Source organism: Onychostoma macrolepis, chromosome 23 (genome assembly GCF_012432095.1).
Source record: "Onychostoma macrolepis isolate SWU-2019 chromosome 23, ASM1243209v1, whole genome shotgun sequence".
Classification (NCBI taxonomy): domain Eukaryota; kingdom Metazoa; phylum Chordata; class Actinopteri; order Cypriniformes; family Cyprinidae; genus Onychostoma; species Onychostoma macrolepis.
The window spans coordinates 2,423,707-2,449,888 of NC_081177.1; the positions used below are offsets into that span (position 1 = coordinate 2,423,707).

Sequence of the window (26,182 nt, forward strand, 5' to 3'; positions counted from 1 at the left end):
AATGATGTTAATGATCATGTTCTCATTTTCCCATAAAGTCCTTGTCTGATGGCTGACTAAGCAGATATGCTTTATAAATGCTGATTTTTATGTAGTTAATATAGATGTACGTGTGTAGGCTATTTAAAGCAGAAGTACAGTCTATTACAGAAGGATGTGCACTTTTTCTTAACATCAAGACTTCAGTTCAAAACGTATGTATTTGTATGTAAATGTATGTAGCCTATTTTGTAACTGGTCACCATTTCTTTGAAGTTTTCACTACTTCAACTAAACCTCTTCACGACCACTTCAACTTTTTCACTTTGCTTTTTCATTTAATTTTAAATTATCCTAGAAATCAGTTTAAACTGAGTGTCCATTTTGTAGATTTAAAGCTAATACTTAACATTGACCTTCAAATACCTATAGTCTAAAAATCTGACTTTTATTTATGGGTACCCTATTGAAAAACAACAACAACAACAACAAAACAATAAAACCTTGAAAAGTTTCCATTACAAATACCATTACAAACATTACAAACCATCAACTTTTAACCATTAAAATCATTTAAAAAAATGGTTTTCTGTAGTGTGTTTTGGGACATATTCCATTAGGATTGGTTTTTAACAAGCCACATATAGAAGGTGACCAATTACCAGTAAAAACCCACAGGGTCCATTACAGTTTCCAGTAAAACCAATACAAGTCCAATTATAACCAGTAAAATCATTACAAATTTTGTAATGTGTTTATTGTTTTTTTGTTTTTGTTTTTTCAGCAAGGTAATTTGTGGTTACCATGGTTTAACTATAGTAACCATTTTTTGTTTTTTTGGTTTAATTTGTAGTAAAAGCATGGTTAATTTTCATAAGGGTAATTTGATGCTATTTAATGACTATAAAATGACAAATAAACATTCACAGTATCTTTCTTGAAACTCTAGATGTGTTTTTAAATATTTTATTAGTTCTCAAATTTTTATGTCATATAAGCGACACAAAAGCTAGCGGTACCATGGTACAATGATGGTAATTCCATCATAATTTATGTTTTTAATGTATAAACGCTGATTTGGATAAGCTTTATAAAGTCACTCCGGTTATCATAACACGTGTGACGCGCCTCGTGTTTTTTATGAAACCTCATTCACATAAACTCACTCACTCTCTCTCTCTCTCTCTCTCTCTCTCTCACACACACACACATAATAACACAAGGACAGACGCGCTCGCTGCGGATCGGCTCAAGCTTCAGGTGAGTGTAAATACGCTTTCTGTGAATCACGCTTGCAAAAACCACCGATTAATCGTTAATTACCCGATGTTCTGCTCAAAACAAGATCGTTTGTTTTGACAAATATCATATTTGTTCAGTTTTCGCTGCGAACTACTGAATGTTGCGGAGTTTTTGGAGTGATACCGCACATTTCAACTAAGTTTTACGTAATTACTTGTTTAGAAATTACCAAAGCGGTTCATATTTGGTAGTTCATCATAATAACAGAAACTAGAGTTGATCAGGTACATTGAGATTCTGCAATCAGACTGTAACTGATAAAGCTGATTTTGTGTGTCCTGTTGTAATGATTTACTGAGTTCATGTCATCTGACAGCTGATGGTTTATCTTCCTCAGGGTTGTGATGGCAGACACGGAGGTTCAGATGACCAGAGTCGGAGATGTGGACAATAATGTGTCCAGGACACCGGTGTCCACCAGAATGTCCTTCTCATCGGCAAGACGAGGAGCGACTGTAAGCTTCCACAACATCAACTACAGCGTGAAGATGAAGAGCGGCTTCTTGTGCAAGAGGAAGGTCACACAGAAGAACATCCTCATCGAGCTCAAGTGAGTCTTCCACTCTTTTGTTGATGGTGTGGTGTCAAATCTGATGCTGTTTGATCACAATATTCATGTTTCATGGGTTTAAATAGTCAGGCATTTCAAAAATACCATGGTGTTCAACAAGGGTATGTATTGTACCGTGCTATTTTTGAAAGCACTTAAATAACATGCTTCATGAATTATGGCAATACCTGGGTATTTTTTGAAATACCTTGCAGGAACATTAAAATATATGAATGTGGTAATCAGACAGTATGTTTTATATGGTGTAAATGATGCTGTGCCAGGATACCACCACAGTATTTTTTTTGTAAGGAAAAAAAGTGTAGTGTTACTGTGATACAGTGGTGGTACATGGTTTTTGTCATATTTTGTTTTGTTTTTATTTTTTTCCTTTTTTATGTATGTTTTATGTATTTCTTTGGGTTGTTTTAGTTAAAGAAAGCCACACCTAAAAGCACAAAGAACATTTTCATAACTATATATGTATTTTCACAGCTAGTTTTTCTTTTATTTTTTTCCGGTTTAAATTGATGTACTAAAATACCTGAAAATAAAAATGAATAAAAACTATATGAATAAATGAAAAAAAAAAAGAATAAAAAATGGCAAAAGCACACAACAAAATTACTAAAACTTTAACTACAATTGAAATTAACAGAAAAAAAAAATTAAAAATACAAAACTGAAAATATAAAAACAAATTTAAAATATTTATAAAAGCTAAATATGAAGTTTTATTGTGTATTACAGTATTACATATTTTGCATATGAATAAAAACTGTATATAGACATTTAAATATACAGTTTATTTAAAATTTAAATTAAAATATCTAATAAAAATAACTAATAAAAATAATAAAAACACAACAAAACTCCTAAAACTTTAATTAAATGAACAACAACAACAACAACAAAAAAAAAGTAAAAGTAAATATTAATAAAATGTTATATATTATGAAATAATATTAATAATATTATAAAATATGATGTTAATGAAAACTATCATATCTTCAGTATCTCAATAATACTAAAATTACTTTTAATTTTTAATTTTTTTATTTTTATATAGTTTCTGTATTTTTTTATTTTTGGTAAGTTTTTATAGCAGTACTAATGCTTTTACTTACTTATAGTGACATTTGCAAGTTCATCTGATGGATGATTTAACATGTTCCTTTAAAAAAATGAAGTTTATTTTTGTGTTCGTCCGGTGACCAGCAGGACTGCATCAGATCTCATGTTCAGACTTGTTTTCTGCCTCGACTTTCATCTTCTCTACCTGCTTAAAACATGGAGTCGAGAGGAACTGTCACGTATTTATTTATAGCCCTTTGCATGAAGCTCATGTTTATTATTTGCTATGAAGAAAGAAAGGGAGGTCATATTTGTGAGGTTGTAGGTCTGGGAGCATGAGTGTGGACGTGATGCAGGGTAACGTGTGTTCAAAGGAGCTGTGTGGTTGTGTGATTGTGGAAACCACCAGGGAGGACTTGTGTGAATTGAAGGAAGGAAGCATGGAGATGTTTCAATGGAATCCTGTGCCCTGCCTCCAAAAAAAACTAAATATGCACTGAAAAACATACGTTTGTACGTGCTTCAGTAGACATGGCATTACATGCATACTAATGCATTGTTATACAAGCACACACACACACACACACCCTGTGTGATGAGCACACAAACACATGTGCATGTTTGCGCTTTCATAACCTGATTACGTTACGTATGCGCACCCGCTGCGGTCAGGTCATTGTCTGACATGAAAGCCCCTGCTGAACAATATAAAATTTCACACAGTGCAAGATGGAAAACACATGCTTGAATTGAGACATTTGAGGGGATAAACGCAGTGAGAGTGCAGTGACTTTATTTTAGTGTTGCTGAGCACCATCAAACCTTGACTTTTGCCCTGCTATCAGATAAGAGTCTGGTTTTGCTGTCTGTCTCGGACAGATCGAATTACAGAATTTGGATCACATAACTGGACAATAATCTGGCAATCTTACATCTGTCAGTCAAATTTCCTATCCAAAATCGCAGGTTTTCACTCGAAACATCACTCGAGTCGTATTTCACTCCAAGACCAAATTATTAAGAAATTGTATGTTGCTTAAAGTTTTTTTTTTCTTGATTAAACACATCCTTCAAATTCTTGAGACCATAATGCAAAAAAACTAATAGTTATGAAAATGATCCTGTCAGAAGACAGTCTATATATGTATATAGTATCCTTACTGAATGCAATACGTTTATTTTTATGACTAAACATTTAAATATTAATATTTTATTTAAATTATGTATGGATTTTTAAAACATTTTACTTTTTACAATTAAAATTTTTTGTTTTTATTTTTTAAGAGCATAAATTCCATACAGTAAATACTTTTAAAATTGTACGTTATTAATTGTACTTTTAGTAATGTTCTTTAGGAAATCATTTTAATAAATTTTAGTTGTTTAATATTTAATATTTTCCTGGTAATGTTAATTTAGTATAATTGTATGTTTTTTTTTTTTTTAATATTTTTAATTAGTTTTTATTTTATTTTTGTTTTCATTTTAATTTTAGTTAAAGTTTTAGTGATTTTTGTTGTTGTTTTTTAAATAGTTAATTAGTTAATTTTATTTAAAGGTTTTTTTTTTTTATGGTTTTAGTTTTCATTAACTATAATAACCCTGATGAGAATGACCTGTTTTCAGATTATTTTGCACTTATTAACAAGTACATAGTATCTAAATATTTTGTAAGACCATGACTGTGATCATAATTAAATAATATACTATTTTATTATTAATAAATATTTTATATTTTTAAAACAATACATATTTATTTACATATTTCAATCTAATATAAAATTACATAATATAATAAACTAAATTATGTATTTATATATATGTATGTGTGTATATATATATATATATATATATAAATATATATATATTAATGTTGTTTAAAATCATTTTAGATAAAGCATAGTATGTGACCCTTATACGGTGTTTGCGTGCTCTTCATCGGAGGTTGCCAGGTGAGTTTGATCATTAACCCGTGTGTGTCCATGTGCGTTCAGCTGCTTGTATAAGTGTATGTGACTGCGGATGTTTATTTCCAGAGGCGGACAAAGTACACAACTTCCTTACTTGAGTGAAAGTACAGATACTACTGGTCAAATACTACTCCACTACAAGTGAATGTTGTAAAGACAGATTTTTACTTAAGTAATATGGAAGTACATGTTTTTAAAAGTACTTAAGTATCAAAAGTAAAAAGTAAATGCATTGTTTTATTGTTGCATTGTTGTATACTTACAATAACTTATACCACAAATGCAACCTACTGAATACACTGATTAGCTTGTATTATCTTTGGAATTAAGAGCTTTTATGTTGAACTGAATGAAGATAATCATCTTTATTTTATTATTTAACACTTCTACAACTACATTGAACTCATTTTAATACTTGTTTAAAAGTTACAAAGTTATTTTTCAAAGAGATACTGAAGTCTATGATATGGTTCATTTTAGGCAAACAAAGCAAACATTGAAAAGAAAACAAATCTTTAGTCTCTTCAGAAAACTGGATCGTACTCTCTCAGTAGGCCACGGGTGTGAAGGTTGCACCAAAGAACCGTCTTTTTGAATTTTGCCATCAACTGATCAGTGTTCATAAAATGCTCAGAAATCAGTGAACTTCACAACATATGGCTAGGGTTGGGCATTGTTTGAATTTTATCCATTCTGATTCTGATTCTGCTTATTGATTTCAATTCTTATCGATTCCCAGTTTAGATTCTAAAGTTGTAAAAAAAATGAAGTAAAATATTTAGAAGTGAATGATCATTTAGCCTAATTATTGATCATTTGTTTGCAAAAAATATATGTATTTATGTGCAGTGTTTTGACAATAAAATAATGTTCAGATTGATATACTTTCCTGACCAGTTTTTAGCAGCAATTTACCAGTAGGCCTAAGTTTTATATATATATATATATATATATATATATATATATATATATATATATATATATATATATATATATATATATTGTAAAGTGTAGCAGCCATTTTTGACGGATATATTAGCCTACCATTTGTATTGCCATAGTTTAACTACAAAAGTTAAACTATAGTTACTATAATGAATTTAATGAACATAATGTATTTTGTGGTTACTGAAGTTTTACTACAAATAGCATAATTATGGTTACTATATTGAGATAATAGTACATTTGTGGATACTGTGATTTTACTGCAAATAGCATAGTTATGGTTACTGTAGTAAAAACATGGTTTAACTACAAAGGGCTTTAATGAGTTAACACATTTTTTTTTTTTTAGAGCGTTTTTAGCTGTGCAGTAGCGTAGCCGTTTACATTAGTTTAGCGGGGAAGGTCCCGAGGTTGCCAGATTTGTGTAAAAAAAAAAATCAGCCAAATGTCCATTCAAAGCTATGCGGAAAACTGCAGGCTTACAAATACTGTAAGAAATACTTTCCAGTAAAAATAATACTCAAGTGAAGTACAGATACTCAAAAAGTGTACTTAAGTATAATACTCAAGTAAATTTACTTCGTTTCTGTCCACTTCTGTATATTTCCTCATCTGAACTCATGAAATTATTTGATCTGTATCAATCAGACACATGAGCTCCAATGATCGGCTGCGTTAGGGTGTTTCCTCATCCAACAAATCAGCTGAGCTCATGAATATGAATTATGCCAAGTTACATTAGTCTAGTGAATAAATGTGACACGTGAGCACTTGATATGGTCAGATGGCATTTGTTGTTGTTGTTTTTCATCGTAGTTAAGCAAACAAAAATCTTTTAATATAATTATCTTCCAAACAGAAACTGAATTTCACAACAGCTTCAAATGAAGCTCATCCAATCAGCATCCTGTGTGTGTTTGGTTTTATCTTGTTTTATGTAATTATATGAAAATGAAAAAAATGTGGTAATGATAATTCTGAAGTAATTCTGTTGTTTTGTTTAGTGGTATCATGAGGCCGGGACTGAACGCCATTTTAGGAGCCACTGGGAGCGGGAAATCATCGTAAGTGCTATCTATCTATCTGTCTGTCTGTTCTTCCATCCATCCATCTGTTCTTCCATCTGTCCGTCTGTCTGCCCATCTATCTTATCTGCCTCTGTCTATCCATCTCTGCGTCTATCTGCCTGTCTGTTCATCCGTCCATCTGTCTGTCTGTCTGTCCGTCTATCCGTCCGTCCGTTTGTCCGTCCGTTTGTCTGTCTGTCTGTCTGTCTGTCTGTCTGTCTGTCTGTCCGTCCGTCCGTCCGTCCGTCTGTCTGTCTGTCCGTCTGTCTGTCTGTCCATCCGTCTGTCTGTCTGTCTGTTCATCCGTCCGTCCGTCTGTTTGTCTGTCTGTTCATCTGTCTGTCTGTTCATCCGTCCGTCCTTCCGTCTGTGTCTGTCTGTCTGTTCATCCGTCCGTCCGTCCGTCCGTCTGTCTGTTTGTCTGTCTGTCTGTTCATCTGTCTGTCTGTCTGTGTTGTGGTTTATGTAACGAGTGTTAAGGAATAACTAAAAGTAGATCAGCTGTTTTCAAAACAGACCAGCTTTTCCAGAAACAACCTGTTTTTTCCAACAACAGTGTACAACAGTGTATATATACAGTTAGGTCCATATATATTTGGACACTGACACAATTGTCATAATTTTGGCTCTGTATGCCACCAAATCAGAATTAAAAATAACATTAAATGCTTAGGAATTACAAACATTTTTATACACAGTCCCCCCATTTTCAGGGGCTCAAATGTAATTGGACAAATAAATATAATCATAAATAAAATGTTAATTTTTAATATTTTGTTGAGAATCCTTTGCAGGCAATGACTGCCTTAAGTCTGGGACTCATGGACATCACTACGAATATATATGGACCTGACTGTGTGTGTGTGTGTGTGTGTGTGTGTGTGTGTATATACAATCATGGCCAAAAATATCGGCACCCTTAGTAAATATGATCAAAGAAGGCTGTGAAAATTAATCTGCATTGTTAATTCTTTTGATCTTTTATTTAAAAGATCACAAAAATCTAACCTTTCATTGGATAATAAGAATTTAAAATGGGGGGAAATATCATTATGAAATAAATGTTTTTCTCAAATGCACCTTGGACACAATTATTGGCACCCCTAGAAATTCTTATGTGTAAAATATCACTGAAGTATATTTCCATTCATATTCACAATTTTGAGCACTCCAGGGTGATTATGAACATGAAATTATTCAGCCATGGCTTCCTGTTTCACAGAAATATAAATAGGAGGGAAAACAAAGCCCAATTCCCTTAATCATCCATCACAATGAGAAAAACCAAAGAATATATTTCTGATGTGCAGCAAAAGATAATTGAGCTTCACAAATTAGTGAAGTGGCTTTAAGAAAAGAGCTAGAGCAGTGAAAATTCCCATTTCCACCATCAGGGCAATAATTAAGAATTTCCAATCAACATAAAATGTTACGAAACTGCCTGGAAGAGGACATGTGTCTATATCGTCCTAATGCACGGTGAGGAGGAGAGTTTTAGTGGCTAAAGACTCTCCAAGGACCACAGCTGGAGAATTGCAGAAAATAGTTGAGTCTCGGGGTCAGAAAACCTTAAAACTGTTAGAAATCTTATAATGGGCCATGTTTGGATCTTCAGACCGTACAATAATCCAAACACAAACCTCAAAAACAGCACAAAAATGGGTCACTGAGCACAAAACCAAGCTTCTGCTGGCCATTCCAGTCCTCTGACCTGAACCCTGTAGAACATGAGTGACCTGAAGAGAAGAAGCAGCAACATGGAGCTGTGAATCTAAATGAATGGTCTCTGATCTCTTGTCAGGTGTCTCTAACCTGATCAGGCATTATAGGAGAACATTTAGAGTTGTTAAACTGGCAAATGGATGTTTTAAAAAATGTTGAATAAAAGGGTGCCATTAATTGTGGCCAATGTGTATTAGAGAAAAACATTTATGTCATAATGATATTTCCCCCAATTTTAAATTCTTATTATCCAATGAAAGGTTAGATTTTTGTGATTTTTAAAAAATAAAAGATCAAAAGGATTAACAATGCAGATTAATTTTCACAGCCTTTTATGATCATATTTACCAAGGGTGCCGATATTTTTGGCCATGACTGTATATGTTTATATGTGTGTGTGTGTGTGTGTGTATATATATATATATATATATATATATCCCTAACTGCTAGCTTTTCTTGAAAAACTAACACTAGCTTTCTTTTTTCTATTCTATTTAATTGTTTCTTTAAAAAAAAAAAAAAAAAAAGCAAAACAACCTTACTACGTGTACTGTGTTAGGCTAACCGAGACTTGTCATAGCACTTGCATGTTGTTGCTCATTTGTTGGTTTTGATTGCTTCTATTGTCCTCATTTGTAAGTCATTTTGGATAAAAGCGTCTGCTAAATGACTAAATGTAAATGTAAAAAAAAATAAGAAGAATTTATATATATATATATATATATATATATATATATATACTCATCTGAAAGTATGCATAATCAATTTTAGCCATTTAAAATAAATGATTTTGTATATATAAAAATTGTTGTTATTTATTGATATATTTATTTAACCCTCTGGTTGTGTTCGGGTCTCAGATATCAGATTCATAAAAGCATATTGCATGCAGTTCAGGGTAGGATGAAATAGGTGTAATACTCACAATAGTTTGTATGCACAGATGTGTGTGTGTGTGTGTGTGTGTGTGTGTGTGTGTGTGTGATAGCGTGAGTATACATGCATCCACACACGCACAGGTCCAAGGCCTTTATGTTTGCAAGCACAACATGCTCCTGAATACTAGTTGTTTCTCTTGCTTTCATTCTTCCCCATTCACTTTCAATGGCCGGCCATTTTTGAAAAGTGTGACTTTGTGCAATTTTGTACAAAATAAAAGCATTTAAAACCAAATTTCTTGATTAATCATTAAAGCACACTAGTGTGAGAAACAGTGCAAATTTTCATAATTTTTTATCTCATAATGTGAAAATTATTCATAAAAAATGCTTTTTTCACCCAAAAAATGCCTACTTTCGGATAAATGAGGCCTACGAATAATCAGATGCAAATAGAAACACAAAACCAGTCCTAAATGAAAGAAAACAAGTTGACAAAAAGATTGAATCCAATATTTGGTGATAATATAGCAAAATGAGAGATTTATGGGCAATTGTTCGTAGTCCGGTCATTTTTGACCGGGAACATAACGAGAGTGACTGGAGTCCGAACACAACCAGAGGGTTAATGTATTTAGAATATAAAATAATAAAATAAAATGTAAAAATAAATAGTAAAAATACATTTACACATATTATTTTTATTTATTGATTTTTGACACATTTAAAATATAAAATATAATTAAAATAAAATAATATTTATTTATTTAATGTTTTTTGTATAATGATGTTTGTGTTTTACTGAAGGTTTCTGGATGTTCTGGCCGCTCGTAAGGATCCTGCTGGTCTTTCTGGAGAGGTTCTTATAGACGGAGCTCCACAACCTCCAAACTTCAAATGTCTGTCTGGATACGTAGTGCAGGTATAAACCACACAAACACTCATTTACTACATTTCCTTTCTTCTGATCACTTAGTGAAGTAGCAGCACTTTCTCCTCAATGACACATGATGTGAGGAATCACTCTCCTCTGGAGCACAAATGCTGAACTTACACAACAGACATCACGTTTGATTATAAAAACTGACTTCAGCATTTAAAACAGGAAGCTGAACTCGTTACTGTGTAGAATACATATCATGACTAAGGGAATTGTGGGATTCCTGACTAAGATTAGAAGAGCTGGACTGAACTGGACTGTTCCGCGGTTTAGTTTATTTTGCTTCCATAAATAGAGTTTAATACAGTCCGTTCGTCTTGTGTTTTCTTCAGGAGTCTGAATTCCTCCAGTGATTGTTTAATCTAATCTCAAATCACACCAGCTGTGTCATGAGACACTCTGCTTCCTTCCTTAAGGACGATTACAAAACGTGTATGTTCAGAAAGTGCTCTGTCATGGTTTAAACACATGAAACATCCTGAAAGTCTTCTGTTTTTTGCAGGATGACGTGGTCATGGGGACGCTGACCGTTCGTGAGAATCTGCGTTTCTCAGCGGCTTTAAGGCTCCCGAAGTCGATCCGTCAGCGAGAAAAAGATGAGAAGGTTGAGAGACTAATTCAGGAGCTGGGACTGAGCAAAGTGGCAGATTCACGGGTAACAAACACAGACAATGTGCAATCAACACAGACTTCTGTTGATGCTTAATGACATGATTAATAAATATTTTACCATAAAGTAACGTAACTTAGCATTCTTATGATAAAAAAAAAGAAGCTTTTTTTAATAATAAAAAAAAAAATGTAAATAAATAAATAAACTTAAACTTATTTTATTTCAACTAGTTGCCAAGGCAAGATTTTTCATTTTCATTTGGTTTAACTTGAAGTACTACAATAACTAAAAAGCTAAAGCTAATAAATAAAAATTAAAAACTATAAATACATATAAAAAACAATAATAAAAATGACACAACAAAAACTTAAAATAACACATATAAATAAAAATATAAAAATTAAATTTCAAAATATTAACAAAAACTATGATAGTATATCAATAATTCAAAAATAAAAATCACACACACACATATATATATATATATATATATATATATATATATATAAACATTTCACATTTTTGTTTAGTAAACAAAGTAATAAAATAAATAAAACGAAATAAACTGAGTAATAAATGAAAATATAGACATTTAAAAAACAATAATAATAAAAATCACAAAAACACGCTGTAAAATTACAAAAATTATTATTAAAAATATCAACAAAACTAGTATATCAGTGATACTAAAATAATATATATTTGTGTGTGTATATAACTGTTCTATTCATTAGTCATTGTTTTGTGTGTGTGTGCATAAATATTCAGAAAATGATGACAAATGAACAAAATGAATTTGATCTGATGGTAATCATGATGAATTTGACACAGTCGATATTGTAGTTCATTATTGGGTTTAGAGGGCGGGACTTGAATTGACGGCTGCTCTGATTGGCTGGTTTTACAGGTGGGCACACAGCTGATTCGTGGTATTTCAGGCGGCGAGAGGAAGAGGACGAATATCGGCATGGAGCTGATCATTGATCCACCGGTGCTTTTCCTGGATGAACCGACCACCGGCCTGGACGCCAGTACGGCCAACTCTGTCCTCATGCTGCTCAAGAGGTGTGTTTATACAAAACCGGTCATATTCCACACCTAAACCTCAAGAAAGACATTTCCTAAATCTCCCAAATCACAAGAAAGACAGTTAATTTGTTCCAAAAATACTTAAAAAACTGTCTATTCCGCCAGACAGGACTAGATAATTGCATATACTTATTATGGTATCTCTATATAAATTTTATTTCTAAATTAGTACATTTATTTTAAAAATAAATTTATTTAAATTACATTTAAAAAAATGTTTTGCTCTTTTGGGATGAAATATGACTCTGACATTGTGAAATTTACCCACAGTACTGTTTTAACCGTTCCATGTGTTTAACCTTTGTGTTTGTTCAGAATGGCGGACAGCGGTCGCACCATCATCCTGTCGATCCATCAGCCGCGGTACTCCATCTACCGGCTGTTCGACAGCCTCACGCTGCTGGTGGGAGGAAGAATGGTGTATCACGGCCCGGCTCAAGACTCCCTGGAGTACTTTAGTCAAATCGGTATGAAAACACACACATACGCACATGAACAGACCCTCACATCCTGATACTGATGTGTGTGTGTGTGTGTCAGGATACACCTGTGAACCTCATAACAACCCTGCTGATTTCTTCCTGGATGTCATCAATGGAGACTCCACCGCCGTCGCTCTCAACAAGTTATACAGCAATGAGGGTACAGCAGTTTCCCTTCTCCATGATTGTTTTCTTGCAGTATTAAGGCCACTTTGCAGCTTCTTTTAGTCAAGAATCACCACTATTGACATGTATTTAAAACACTATTACTACACTATTAAAATGGATTTTATTTTGATTATTATTTTATTCAGTTTCTATTTTCATTATGTATTGTTGTTGTTGTTCTGTTTTATTAGTAATAGTATTATATATATATATATATATATATATATATATACTATTATTATTATTTTTGTTATCATTATTTTTATGTTACATTGGTGGCTTTATATCTGTACAAATTAAATAATGATTAATTATTTCATGGGCATGCAACTACAGTGTTCCTGCAGTCATGATAATCTGAATAAATATAATTCATATATATATATGACATTTAAAAAACGTAAAAGTCTTGTAAATTCAGAAGATCATGGAAAATCATTTGTGCTTCAGCAATGACATCAAATGGAACTTATTATGTTCTCCTTCATTTAACAGTAAACGCTCATACGGTGGTGGTTTCTCACATGAACCACCAGGGAGGTTTGTGGTCGCACACCCTGAACAGGCATGTGTCGTCTCCTCTGGGCTCAAGGCAGTGTTTCCTTTTGCTTAGAACAGTTAATGTACTGGGTGCTTTGAACCTCGCAGCAGACTTTCTGTCGAAACTGTAACTCAGGTCAGGGAAGTGGATTCTGTCTCCAGGCGGTGGCTCAGGTTTGGAATCCTTTCGGCAAGGCAGAGGTGCACCTCTTTGCGTCGCAGGACTTGATTCCGTGCCCCATTTGGTTCTTGCTGTTGGTGCCACTGGGGATAGACACTTTCACTCACTTTTGGCCGGATCTGAGACCGTATGCATTTCCTCCGGTCAAATTGATTCTTGCGGTTCCTTGCAGAGTGAGGGAATGTGGGATGAGACTTCTGTTGATGGCCCCATTCTGGCCATTCCAGACATGGTTCTTTGAGTTGACTTCCATGGTGGAGCAACCCCTGGGAGATTCCAAACAGGACCTATTGTCTTATTTTCTTCGAGAACCTGTCTTTTTTGCTTCAGCAACCGCATCAAGTGGATCTTACTTTGGTCTCCTCACGGTGAAGTACAATAGATCTTCATCACTGTCAGCCATCATGCTCTCAGAAGAGCATCTCAATTCCTTCCCAGAGAACCACTTTCTTGGGGGTCAAGCTGGATTCGCTCTCGATGCGATTTTATAAGTTTTATATTTAATGCTTTTTAATGCTAAAGGATCAACGCCCACATATAAACTGCAGAGTATAAGGAGAGACAATTGCATTTAACAGTAAAGGCTCATATGGAGGTGGTGTCTCACATAAACCACCAGGAAGGTTCGTGGTCACACACTCTGAACAGGCATGAGATTTGGAGTCTTTTCGGTGAGGCAGAGGCTCTTTGCATCACAGGACTCGACTCGGTGCTCCCTTAGCTTCATCCTGTCACACCCGACACCCCTGGGGATAGGCACTTTTGCTTACCCTTGGCTAAATCTGAGAGTGTATGCATTTCCTCCGGTCAAATTGATCCCTGTGGCTCTTTACAGAGTGAGGAAATGTGGGATCAGATTCCTGTTGGTGGTCCTGTTCTGGCCATCCCAGACATGGTTCTCGGAGTTGACTTTCCTGGTGGAGTGAACCTCGTGGGAGATTCCAATCAGGACCTACTGTCTCAACTCCAGCGCAGGATTTAGTGCAGTGGATCCAGTCAGCTGCCCAGTTCGCTCGGTGTTGGAATTTCTGCAAGAGAAGTTTGATGTCGGAAGCAGCCGTGATTACTTTGAGGGTTTATGTTCTGACCTTTGCCACCCGTCTGGAGTTGGACGAAGTCCCTTTGGGTAGACTTAGTCTGGTTTCTTTGTTTATACATTGTGTTGGGGTTTGAGGACTGCGCATCCTGTTACTTTTCCTTCCTGGGACTTGTCAGTCGTCCTGGAGGGGTTATCGGGAACGCCTTTTGAGTCGACCTCTCTCAAGAATGTAGGGAATCTGTAGGCTTTTTTTGTGAGTGAGCCATGCATGGTATTTGCCCTGGGTATTGTGAAGGTGTTTCTGCCACCCAGACATGGTTGCATCTCCAAAGCCTTGTCGACGTCATTCCGTTCCAAAGTGGTCGTGCTTTATGCTTTATGTCCTCCTCCCTTTGCTGCTTCTTCGGCGGAGAGGCTTCATCTACTATGCCCTGTTCGGGCCCTAATGACATGTAGACTACTCTGGCCTGTGGCACAAGTTGTCCCAATGCCTAGTGTGTTTTGGTGCTGGCCGCAGAGGGCTTGCCAGCTCCAAGCACCAGATTTCTTATTGGATGAAGGACACTATCTCTCTAGCTCATGAGATGCTGAGCCTCCCTTCACCTCTAGGCCTTAAAGCTCACTCTATTAGAATTGTAGCATCCTCCCAGGCTCTTTTTAAAGAGGTCCCTTTGGAGAATATCTGGGTTGCGGCAGGGTGGTCCTCCTTGCACATTTTAATCAGGTTTTACAGCCTGGATTTGGATGCAGCTCCTGGTTCCTGGGTCTTTTCTGCATGAACGAGGTGCTGCCAAGCTCCTTGCACTGCCGAAGAGGCTTCTTCGGTAAAGAATCTGAGGAATTGATGATGCACTCACTATTAATAGGTGAGTGAAGTAGCATCGCTGAGGAGAAGTCCATGCCATTGGCCAATAAATTGGCGTGATTTGATACAGGTTTCAGATCGGCACCTCCTAGGGGGTGTCCAATTGCATCATTGCTACACAGCCTCTTGTTCCCTATTCAGCGAACATGGGTTAGGCATGTAACCCGAGACGTTTTGTGTTTGTAAAAATGATCATAAATGTGTTTGCGTGTGTCAGAACTGGACGAGGAGCAGCTGAGTTCGTCTCTGAAGGGCATCGAGGACCGTTTGGTGGAGGAATACAAGAACAGTGCCAGCTACAAACAGACAAAAAGCGAGCTGGAGCGAATCGTTCAGGGACAGGACTACAGCACACGACCCAAATCCAGAACCATCACCTACAGCACGTCCTTCTGCCACCAGTTCAACTGGGTCCTCAAGAGAACCTTCAGGAACCTCATGCTGAACCCACAGACCTCGTTCGCTCAGGTCAGCACCATCGTCTACATCAGGCATTCACAAATGTTTCTATCAGTCTTAAATATTTAACTGAAGTTCCTCTGAGATTTTAAGATATTTCAGTAATTTAATAACACACCACATAATGTTCTTTTAGTATCATTTAGATACTAGTATAGGTTTCATTATTATTTAAAATTAGTTTTTAATTTTATGTTTTTGTAAATTTTTGATAAAAGTTTAATCATTTTTTGTTTTTGTCAGTTTTATTATTTTGTCTGTATTATGTATATTATTTTTAATTATTTCATTTTGAGTTTATTTTTGTACAGCAAGTTAAATTAAATAAAACTTAGATGTTTCCTTGGCAACTGGTTAAAATAAAATAAGATCTCTTTTTTAATATTTTAAGTAAAATAATGTTTATATTTAATTTTTCATTTTATGTATTTTATTATTTTAAGTAACAGGTTTTTTATTGTTTTAGTTAAATATAATAACTCATGCAGGTAAACATAAAATATTTAGTTTTTTTTAAATGCTTTATTTTTATTGTTTGATGTTAATTTTACATTATTATTTTATTAATTATTACATTATCGTCAACTCTTCTCATAGATTAATATGAATTCTGTTTGATTAATTGAATATTCACAATATATTTGAGGTGAATTTTCTGGTGATATGAACTTGAGTAACAGAAAATATTTCAGTGGTTATCTTTTTTCGTCAAAATATATGTGAAAAGAAAATGTATATTATATATAAATTATATTTTTTCTTTTTTCTTTTTGTTAAAAAAGTAATGAAGTTTTGATTTGGGTTGGTGTTAGTATTTCTATATTAATCTGAGATTGTTTCTCCAGATCGGAGTGATAATTTTCCTGGCTCTGGTTGTTGGAGCCATATTTTTTGGAGTGAAGGAGAATTCAAGCGGCATTCAGAACAGGTATGAAAACACATTCATCCAGTTCAGTCAGTATTTCAGTATTTCTGTGAGATAAATCATGTCTACTTGAATTAGAGTGATTCAGTGTTCAGATCTGATGAACAGAAGCTGTGGCACATTAGCCCTGGTGTTTTCAAATATAATTTACTGAATAACTCATATATTTATATATGCTTTGTATATACTGTACATCTCATATATTTTGAAAAACTCCAATTGGTTGTCCACTAACAGTAATGTGTGTGTGTGTGTGTGTGTGTGTGTGTGTTTCAGGATAGGCGCACTCTTCTTCATCACCACCAATCAGTGCTTCAGTTCCGTTTCCTCAGCTGAACTCTTCATCGCTGAGAGGAAACTGTTTGTGTGAGTAAATACACACACACACACACGTCTGGTTTGCTATCCTTGTAGGGACTCTCCATAGGCGTACAGATGTACAGACCGTATATTCTATTGTCCTACACCAACCCTACACTTAAACCTACCCCTTACAGGAAAAAAACTTCATTTTGTGTGAATTATTAGCTTGTTTACCCGTGGGGACCTCAATTTAGACACGACACGAGTCCCCATGAGTCTGTGTGTGTTCAGGTTTAAGTCCCCACCTGAATAGAAAAACAGGTACACACACACACACACACACTTGAGTTGGCAAGTGAGAACCGGTTCTTCCTGAATGAATTTCATTATGTTTGGTTGCATTAATGTTTCTTGATTATCTGCTTCAGGACTGAAATGTTAAAAGTTCTTATTTGCATCTCTAACACACAGCAGTTTATCCAAACATTCTGTAGGAGGTGAAATAACTTATGCAAGTAAATAAATGTAGAGTGTTTTGTTGATAGTGGGAGTATTTGTTTTAATGCACATGTCCAGTGTAGAAACACTGTAATTGTAGGTTGCTTATGTGTACAATTAATTAAAATAAATTAAAAATGGCTTTGTATATAATTATAGTTTGATTATCAAATAGGGTGAAAAGGTTATTTAGGTAAAAGTTTTAAAATTATTTAATTATTAATAGAATTATTGTTTTGATGTATTCTATAGTACAGGTGTATTATTAGAATTGTAGGTTATTTTTATATTTTATTTTATATGTATTTATTTTTTTATTATTATTGTTTATTTTATTTTTTTTTAATTTAATGGTTTTAGTGAAATATAATTCCTCTGGTTAATGATCACATGACATGCAGGTAAATAAATAATTACTTTACTTAATTAATATTAAGTAAATATATAAGTGTTTTAATCTGATATAATGTTAAAATGAAAGAAATCATTTTCAGTTGAAATCAAAATAGATTTTCATGAACTCTGGTTGTAGATTAATGTGAATGTGTATTATTATTTTTATTAAAGTTTTATTATATAAGAATATTTCTGTGTTCATTTTGTAATTATTTGCAGTTAAAAATAGTATAATATAAAATATGTAAAAACAAAAACAAAGAACTAAATAACTGAGAAGGTACAACTACTATTATTCAAACTGAGTGGGTTATTATTCATAAGATTAAATGTTTATCACATCACATTCAAAACAGAATAGAAGTTCTTAAGGACATCTTAATTTTTTCCAGTATCATAAGTCACATCATACATAATCATGATCAATCATCGTTTACAACAATTAGCCTATTGGTGTCACCTAAAATAAAAACAACAACCATGCACATCCCTAGCAGTACTAATATGTATTATAGTGCTATGTTGTAATGCTTAATTTCAACAATGAATTAGAAATAACTTTAGAAATACAGATTTAAGACTAATTTAACCCTCTGGTGCTGTTTGCATGGCAGACAAATATGACAGATTGTCTTTTTGTTTGTGAATGATAAGTACTATATTTTAGTTTGATAATGCATTTTATTTAATATTTTGTAATTTTAGGAATTTTCAAATTATATTTATGGAATAGTTATGATCCATTTAATACCTGTTAACCACTTTTTGAACATAGATGTGAAAATGACACTTTTTAAAGACACTTAACCTTTTTAACTTTTTAAAAGTTAAAGAAGTGAAATTTTAAAAGATTATACAAGTTTAAGTGTATTGTTTTAAAAGTGCACAAAAATACAAAATCTATATAATGTATTTTCCAAAACATGTTTCAATCTAAAACTGTGTATTTTAATCAAAACCATAAATCTAAACAAGCTGTGCTCCAAATTTGAGGTTGATATCACAAAAAATGTACAGTATTAGGATTTTGTTTGGGCGCAGTACCAAACATTTCCACTAGACGAAATCCACTTCCCATTCGTTTTCAATGCGGTCATTTTTGAATGTGAACAGTACCAGTGAAAATCAAAGCCAAAAATCTGAAGTTGTTGTTGATATTGCCAAAGTTGAGCTTTCTGTGAGATTTTTAGGCACAATGCCAAATGTTTCCACTAGATGAAATTTGCTTCCCGGTCTGTCCCTTGTAATGTGATGATTTTTGACCATGAACAGTACAAGTGTGACTATTTTTTTTTTTCAGGACCATTTAACCCTTTCAAATCATGAATGTGTTTTTTTTGTTGTTGTTGTTGTTGTTTTTTTTCACATAGAAAGTGCAAAACCTTTACCAAGTATCGTACTGTTCTGATGAAGTAGGTCATTTTTGAGCACCAGAGGGTTAAGAGGTCATTTGTGATGATTTTAAGATTCGTTTCAAGAATTTGAATTCTTCAAGTTTTGTTTTTGAAAAGTAATTTTTGGGAATACAAAATATTTCTAACCTTTTTTCCAAAGTAAGAAAATAAGAAGAATATAAGAATAATTTAATTCTAAAGAATGTTTGGTGAATTTGGCTGCTGATATTTTCTGTGCAGTTATCTTGGGTATTGATTGATTGATGATGTTTTGTTGCTGGGTGTGTCCTCAGGCACGAGTACATCAGTGGATACTACAGAGTCTCGGTGTACTTCTTGTCCAAGGTCCTGTCTGACATCCTGACTCTGCGCACAATCCCGGCCATCATCTTCAGCTGCATGGCATACTTTATGATCGGTCAGACACTCATCGCCTTCATCATCATGTCATTCATGTGCATATGGTATCAGACGTTTGGTTTGATGTGTTTGTGTTTCTTGTGCAGGGCTGAAGGCATCGGCTGAGGCCTTCTTCATCTTCATGTTCTCCATCATTCTGGTGTCGTACACAGCCACGTCCATGACTCTGGCCATCTCTGCTGATCAGACGGTGGTGGCCATCGCTAACATCTTCATGACCATCAGCTTTGTCTTTATGATGGTAAAAAAACACTCACTCTCTCACACACACACACACACACACACACACACACGTTTAAACATGAATAATAAAGCAATACATACCACATGAGGTTGTAAGTGTACTATGGTTAAGTGTTTTTTAAGCATTTGCAATAACTGCAATAACTAATTATTTAATTATTATTTCAATTTAATCTCTCTCTCTCACCAAACTAATGTAGTGAAATGAATTGAAAATGAGGGAATGGAAATTTTAAAGGATATTAGTGAGTTCATTTCAAAGTTAGATGTAATCATTAAAATAAGAAAATAATACAATTAAAAAAACATCATAATAGTGAACTATATAAACGTATATATACAGTATCTCACAAAAGTGAGTACACCCCTCACATTTCGGCAATCATTTTAGTATATCTTTTCAAGGGACAATTCTATAGAAATGAAACTTGGATATATTTTAGAGTAGTCAATGTGCAACTTGTATAGCAGTAAAGATTTACTGTCCTCTGAAAATAATTCAACATACAGCCATTATTGTCAAAAAAGCTGGCAACAAAAGTGAGTACACCCTACGTGATAACAGCTATACGTCGTTTAACCATGCAGAGCCACATGTCCTATTCATCATGTTCATGTTTTTGTCTGCTTGACAGGACTATACAAATATGTGTATCTTGTATTAGAGCAGTTAAAATTTGGTGCTTGTGTACAATTCTCTCATACTGACCACTGGATGCTCAACATGGCACTTCATAGCAAAGAACTCTCTGAGGATTTGAGAATTAGAATTGTTGCTGTCCACAAAGATGACCGAAGTTTGGTAACACCCTGAAACTGAGTTACAGTACAGTGGCCAGTGTCATACAGAGGTTTTCCAAGATGGGTTTCATTCGGAAAAGGCCTCGCAAGGGTCGATCAACGATGTCAAGATCCTCGTGCTGTGCGTCAGGTGCAGAAGCTGGCTTCAAAAACAGACGCATGAGTGCTGCCAGCATTGCTTCAGAGGTTGCAGAAGCGGAAGGTGAGCTTGTCAGTGCTCAGATCATATGCCGCACACTGCAACAAGTCGGTTTGCATGGCCGTCGTCCCAGAAAGCTGAAGCTGGCTCACAAAAAAAGCCTGCAAACAGTTTGCTGAAGACAACCTGTCCAAGAGCATGAATTACTGGAACCATGTCCTGTGATCTGATGAGTCTAAGGTAAACTTGTTTGGCTCAGATGGTGTCCAGCATGTGTGGCGATGCCCTGGTGAGGAGTACCAAGAAAATTGCATCTTGCCTACAGTCAAGCATGGTGGTGGTAGCATCATGGTCTGGGGCTGCATGAGTGCTGCTGGTACTGGGGAGCTGAGGTTCATTGAGGGAAACATGGATTCCAACATGTACTGAGACATTCTGAAGCAGAAGATGATGCCCTCCCTTCAGAAACTGGGCCGAACGGCAGTTTTCCAACATAATAACGACCCCAAACACACCACCAAGATGACAACTGCCTTGCTGATGAAGCTGAAGGTGAAGGTGATGGAGTGTCTCCAGGCCTGAACCCTATGGAGCACATGTGGGACATCCTCAAGCTGAAGGTGGAGAAGCACCACGTGTCTAACATCCAGCAGCTCCGTGATGTCATTATGGAGGAGTGGAAAAGGATGCCAGCAACAACCTGCGCAGCTCTGGTGAACTCCGAGCCCAGGAAGATTAAGGCAGTGCTAGATAACAATGGTGCCCCTACAAAATATTGACACTTGGGACACAGTTTTGACATGTTCACTTAGGGTGTACTCATTTTTGTTGCCAGTTATTTGGACAATAATGGCTATATGTTGAGTTATATTTAGAGGACAGTAAATTTGTACTTCTATACAAGCTGCACGTTGACTACTCTAAAATATATCCAAGTTTCATTTGTGTAGTATTGTCCCTTGAGAAGATATACTAAAATGTTTGCTGAAATGTGAGGGGTGTACTCACTTTTGTGGACAAGTTAACGCGTTATTATCGCGTTAAAGCATTAATTAATTAACAGCGTCAATTATTTTATCGTGCATTAATGCAGTTTTATCATTATTTTGAAAGTCTGTTGCTCACTGGCTCTGAATACACATACAGACAAACCATGGGTCACAGGAGGGTTGGGATGTTGATTGGTACTGGCTTGGGATGGGCGTCATCACGCGTCTCAACCAATGAGAGCATTTGGGGAGGGCCTAAGACTACAGCAGCGCTCACATGAACGCTCCCGATAAAATTATTTAGGCTAAACATCAACATTCACAAACAAATGTTCACTGTTATTTTTAACAGAAAAACAAGCATGGACTGCTCCGTGTATGGTTTGGCATGGCAGAATACGAGCAGCGCTCGCTTTATTATCACAAAAAAGCTGACATCTCAGTTCATCACGATCTCATAAACTCTGTTATAACACAATGAATGTATGCACAATGAATCTTCCATAATGTCGACACTTCATGTGTTATAATGAGAGGATTCATGAGCATGCAATTTTCACCATTGCGCAAGAACTTTTGAGCGGTGAGTGGATTCTAACTTAAACACCTTTGATTGGCCATTACGTTCCTGAAATCAACAGAGATGTCTGTGATTGGCTACATTGCTCAATGCTCCAAAACACGTGTTATAAATAGAAACTGCCTAAGCTTGTGCATGTTAATCATTTTTATGTTATTTTAGTTGTTCTTGTTACTTTTCAACAACTCACAAGACTGCTGTCTTTACATTTGGAGCAGCATGCAGAGTAACCAAATTTTCTGTGTTGGCCTTTTTGAATTTTGACAAAAATTGCTATATTTTACAAATGCATTGGCGTATCATTTCAAAGCTTGGTATGTGTCTTTGGCATCATGCCCTGAAGGTACTCAAAAAGATCTGTGGCAATGCCACCTTGTGGGCAAACATTTTACATTTTTGAGAAGTTGACAGATGAAACGGTTTTAGTTTACCACATCAACAAATTTGATGTCATGATGCCAAACTGTATCTGAGGCTGTGTCTCTGCAAATCTTTGACCTACAAACTTTGTCATTGTCACTTCACACTGACCACACCACATCAATTTGTTAACAGCGACACCTATTGGTCAAAAGAGATAAACCATTAAGTCATATTACTAATGATTGAATTCATGATTTTTCAGCCAGTTTGAGTAAAAATCACCTTAAGATGTCTTTAATTACTCATTGTTGCGTTTGGTCTGATCCTCCCTGGCATGTTTGCTGCTCATTCTGCCGCTGCTTGGCCCCTTAATTGCTGCTTGCAGCTATATTTTATATGTAAATTTCTGTATTTGTGTATTTGTATATAAATGTATGTTAATAATATATATTATGTAGTTGTTAAAGCATGTCTGATTCAATGTTTGAGCTGATCTAGTTCATAAAATGATTTAAAAAAACATTGCTGTCTAGTGTGTTCTGTAATATGTAGTGTTATTTCTCCATGTGTTCAGATCTTCTCAGGGCTGCTGGTGAATCTCCCCAGTGTCGTTAACTGGTTGAACTGGTTGAAGTATCTCAGTATTCCTCGTTATGGTCTCGCTGTGAGTCTTTATCTGCATCAAGTTCTTCTGCTGAAGTCCATTTATTGAGATTAATTTTATGCATGATTTATATATTCATAATATTGTTTACGTTTGTTAGTAGTTTAGTGTTTATTGTTTTAGTGAAGTATAATAACCTTGATACTTAGAATAAAACACACTGTCTGCTTTGTTAAGTGCAGAACAGATAACAATGTTCATTTGTGTCTGATGTTGATGAATGTTCTTCCAGGCTTTGGAAATCAATGAGTTCACCGGACTCGAATTCTGTGACCCAAGGAACATGAGCGGTATAGAAACACAAGTGTGAGTATAAATCTGCATGTGACTAATAAACAATCAACTGAAAGTAAAATCATCAAAAAAAAAAAAAAAAAAGTTACATGAAATAAAAGAAATGTTAATGAACTAAAATGTGTTACTTGGAATGCTGACACTTTACAATAATGTTACATTTGTCAAAATCATCAGTTAAACTAACAATGAAAAACTGCTGAAGCATTTATTCTTACTTAATGGTAATGTCAACATTTAGTAAAACATGATTAAAATCAAATGTTGGATCTGTTAGTATTATGTAATGGACCTGAGCTAACATAAACAATTAAGTTTGACGAGTTTTTATTTACTAGCACTAACAGAAATTCATAAATACTGGAACAGATGTTTAGCCTATTGTTAGTTAATGCATTAACCAACATTAACAAATGGAACATTATTGTAGAGTGTTGCCAAATAAATGTAAAACAAACAAACAAACAAACAAAACTTGAGCAAGATGCTAAACCAAAATATCATAAGTTGTAGTAAAATAACTAAAACAGAAATAAAGAGTATAGTCTTATTTAAAAACAACGGAAAGAAAACAAGAAAAAAACAGAGCTGCGAAAATATGCTAATAAAATATGACTGCTGATCCCTGCGTCCCAATGTTCATACTATCCATACTAAATAGTATGTGAGATTAGAGTAAGTGTGTCCCAAAGCATAGTATGTTGAAAAGAGCGTGGTCTACTATTTCAGGTAGATATTTGAAGTGTGTGTCCGTGCACACTCTAATGGCTAATACTGCCCACAATCCATTGCGCTTTGGTGAAGGATTTGTGTCAGAGCTACATGAAAACTACTAAATGAAAAGCATTAAAAATGACAAACATGGCAGATGTGCACGACCAACGGTTAAGTGGAGAGGGGTTTGAGTTACTAATAATCAACATTTTAACCTGGTAAAAAATATTTCATCTGCAACAACAATGCCAACTTTTATAAACGTATGTTTGGCCATTAACTTTTCAATGCATCATTATGCATTAAGTGCACACTGCACGAGTTTCCTGCTGTTTGCACATACTATTCCCCTGCCATTCCTTCTTTTCTTTGTTTAAAAGAGCATTGCAGATGCACAGTAATTTCTAGTTTTAGTTTTCAATCCGATCAAGTGTTTACATGTCTTTTTGATCTTATTAGAATAGGCCTACACCACCCCTTCTAATCTGATTGAAATTTCATTGGGATCGAGCTCAGTCAGATTGATTAAGGTGTTTACATGAAGGCTTTTCGGTCCGATTGAGCCATCAGTCTGATTTCTAACGGATTATTTGGTTGCATAAACGTAGCTTGTGTAGAAATCCAACATGCAATGATGCTTAACTACTTTTTAAAAATGTTATCATCATTTCTCATTGCAGCTGCACCACAGGCGAGGACTTTCTGAGCGAACAGGGCATCGATTACTCAACCTGGGGTTTGTGGCAGAATCATTTAGCTCTGGGAATCATGACCCTCATCTTCCTCATCATCGCCTACCTCAAGCTGCGCTTCATCAAGAAATTCACCTAAACACAAGTTCATGTTCTTTCTCACACACTCCAACAAGATCCACTAAATCCTACAGATATTACATCGTTTCCCACTCAAACTATCATCGTATGCAGAAGGAAATCATAAACATAAATCCAGTCATGCTGCAGACACAAATCATGTGAAGCATTGACTCTGCTCAGGTTTATTGTTCTCAACTTTTCACACCAAAGATTTGTATTAGATATTATTATTTTTTTATGTTCAAAATATTTCAATTTTTTTCCTACAGATTATTCAGTAACAGTACAGTAAATAAATATGGCAATATGGAGTTACTCCAGTTTGACACCTTTTAGTTGGGTTTGTTTGCTGTGGATATTTTTGTAAGTTTCATTTATATATTTTGTTAATAGAAAATACTTTTGTAATTTTTTAGGACAGCAACGTTTAATAAAAACAAATGCTCTGATTATTTGTGCCAATGTCATTTAAAACAAATCTGTTTTTCATTTAATTTTCAGTTCCTATGATTCTCATCATTATAAACACACCTGCATTCAATCAGATAAACCAACTTACAAATATTTATATTAAAATATCAAAATCTAAATTAAAATATTTCAATAATATTTATATTGTTTACATGTATGTATTTGATGAAAGTTATTGTTCTTGTTTTATTATGATTATTATTTACTTCATAATAGGTGTCTTATGTTGACTTAATTGGTGAGTGTGAGTTTACAACCTGAGACTGATGCATCTCCTCCAAGTGTGTTGACTTTTCAAGGCAAGGCAAGT

The 26,182-nt window shown here is 34.7% G+C and overlaps 1 protein-coding gene across 1 annotated transcript; it reads left to right on the forward strand.

Annotated features, from left to right (window-relative positions):
- Positions 1-1,102: 1,102 nt before the first annotated feature.
- On the forward strand, positions 1,103-25,930 carry LOC131532524 (broad substrate specificity ATP-binding cassette transporter ABCG2-like). Its single transcript, XM_058764245.1, has 16 exons — positions 1,103-1,239; positions 1,619-1,831; positions 6,825-6,884; positions 10,295-10,409; positions 10,930-11,082; positions 11,948-12,105; positions 12,445-12,596; positions 12,670-12,771; positions 15,622-15,872; positions 16,709-16,791; positions 17,065-17,154; positions 19,673-19,797; positions 19,886-20,040; positions 23,489-23,578; positions 23,811-23,884; positions 25,267-25,930. The coding sequence occupies exons 2-16, from the start codon at positions 1,626-1,628 to the stop codon at positions 25,415-25,417; spliced, it is 1,965 nt and encodes a 654-aa protein (XP_058620228.1). The 5' UTR covers positions 1,103-1,239; positions 1,619-1,625; the 3' UTR covers positions 25,418-25,930.
- The last annotated feature ends 252 nt before the right edge of the window (positions 25,931-26,182 follow it).

Coding starts and splice junctions, on each gene's coding strand:
- LOC131532524 (XM_058764245.1), top strand. CDS start 1,626: ATGGCAGACACGGAGGTTCAGATGACCAGAGTCGGAGATGTGGACAAT. Junction 17,155..19,672: donor GCTGAGAGGAAACTGTTTGT/GTGAGTAAATAC, acceptor GTGTGTCCTCAG/GCACGAGTACATCAGTGGAT. Junction 20,041..23,488: donor TCAGCTTTGTCTTTATGATG/GTAAAAAAACAC, acceptor CCATGTGTTCAG/ATCTTCTCAGGGCTGCTGGT.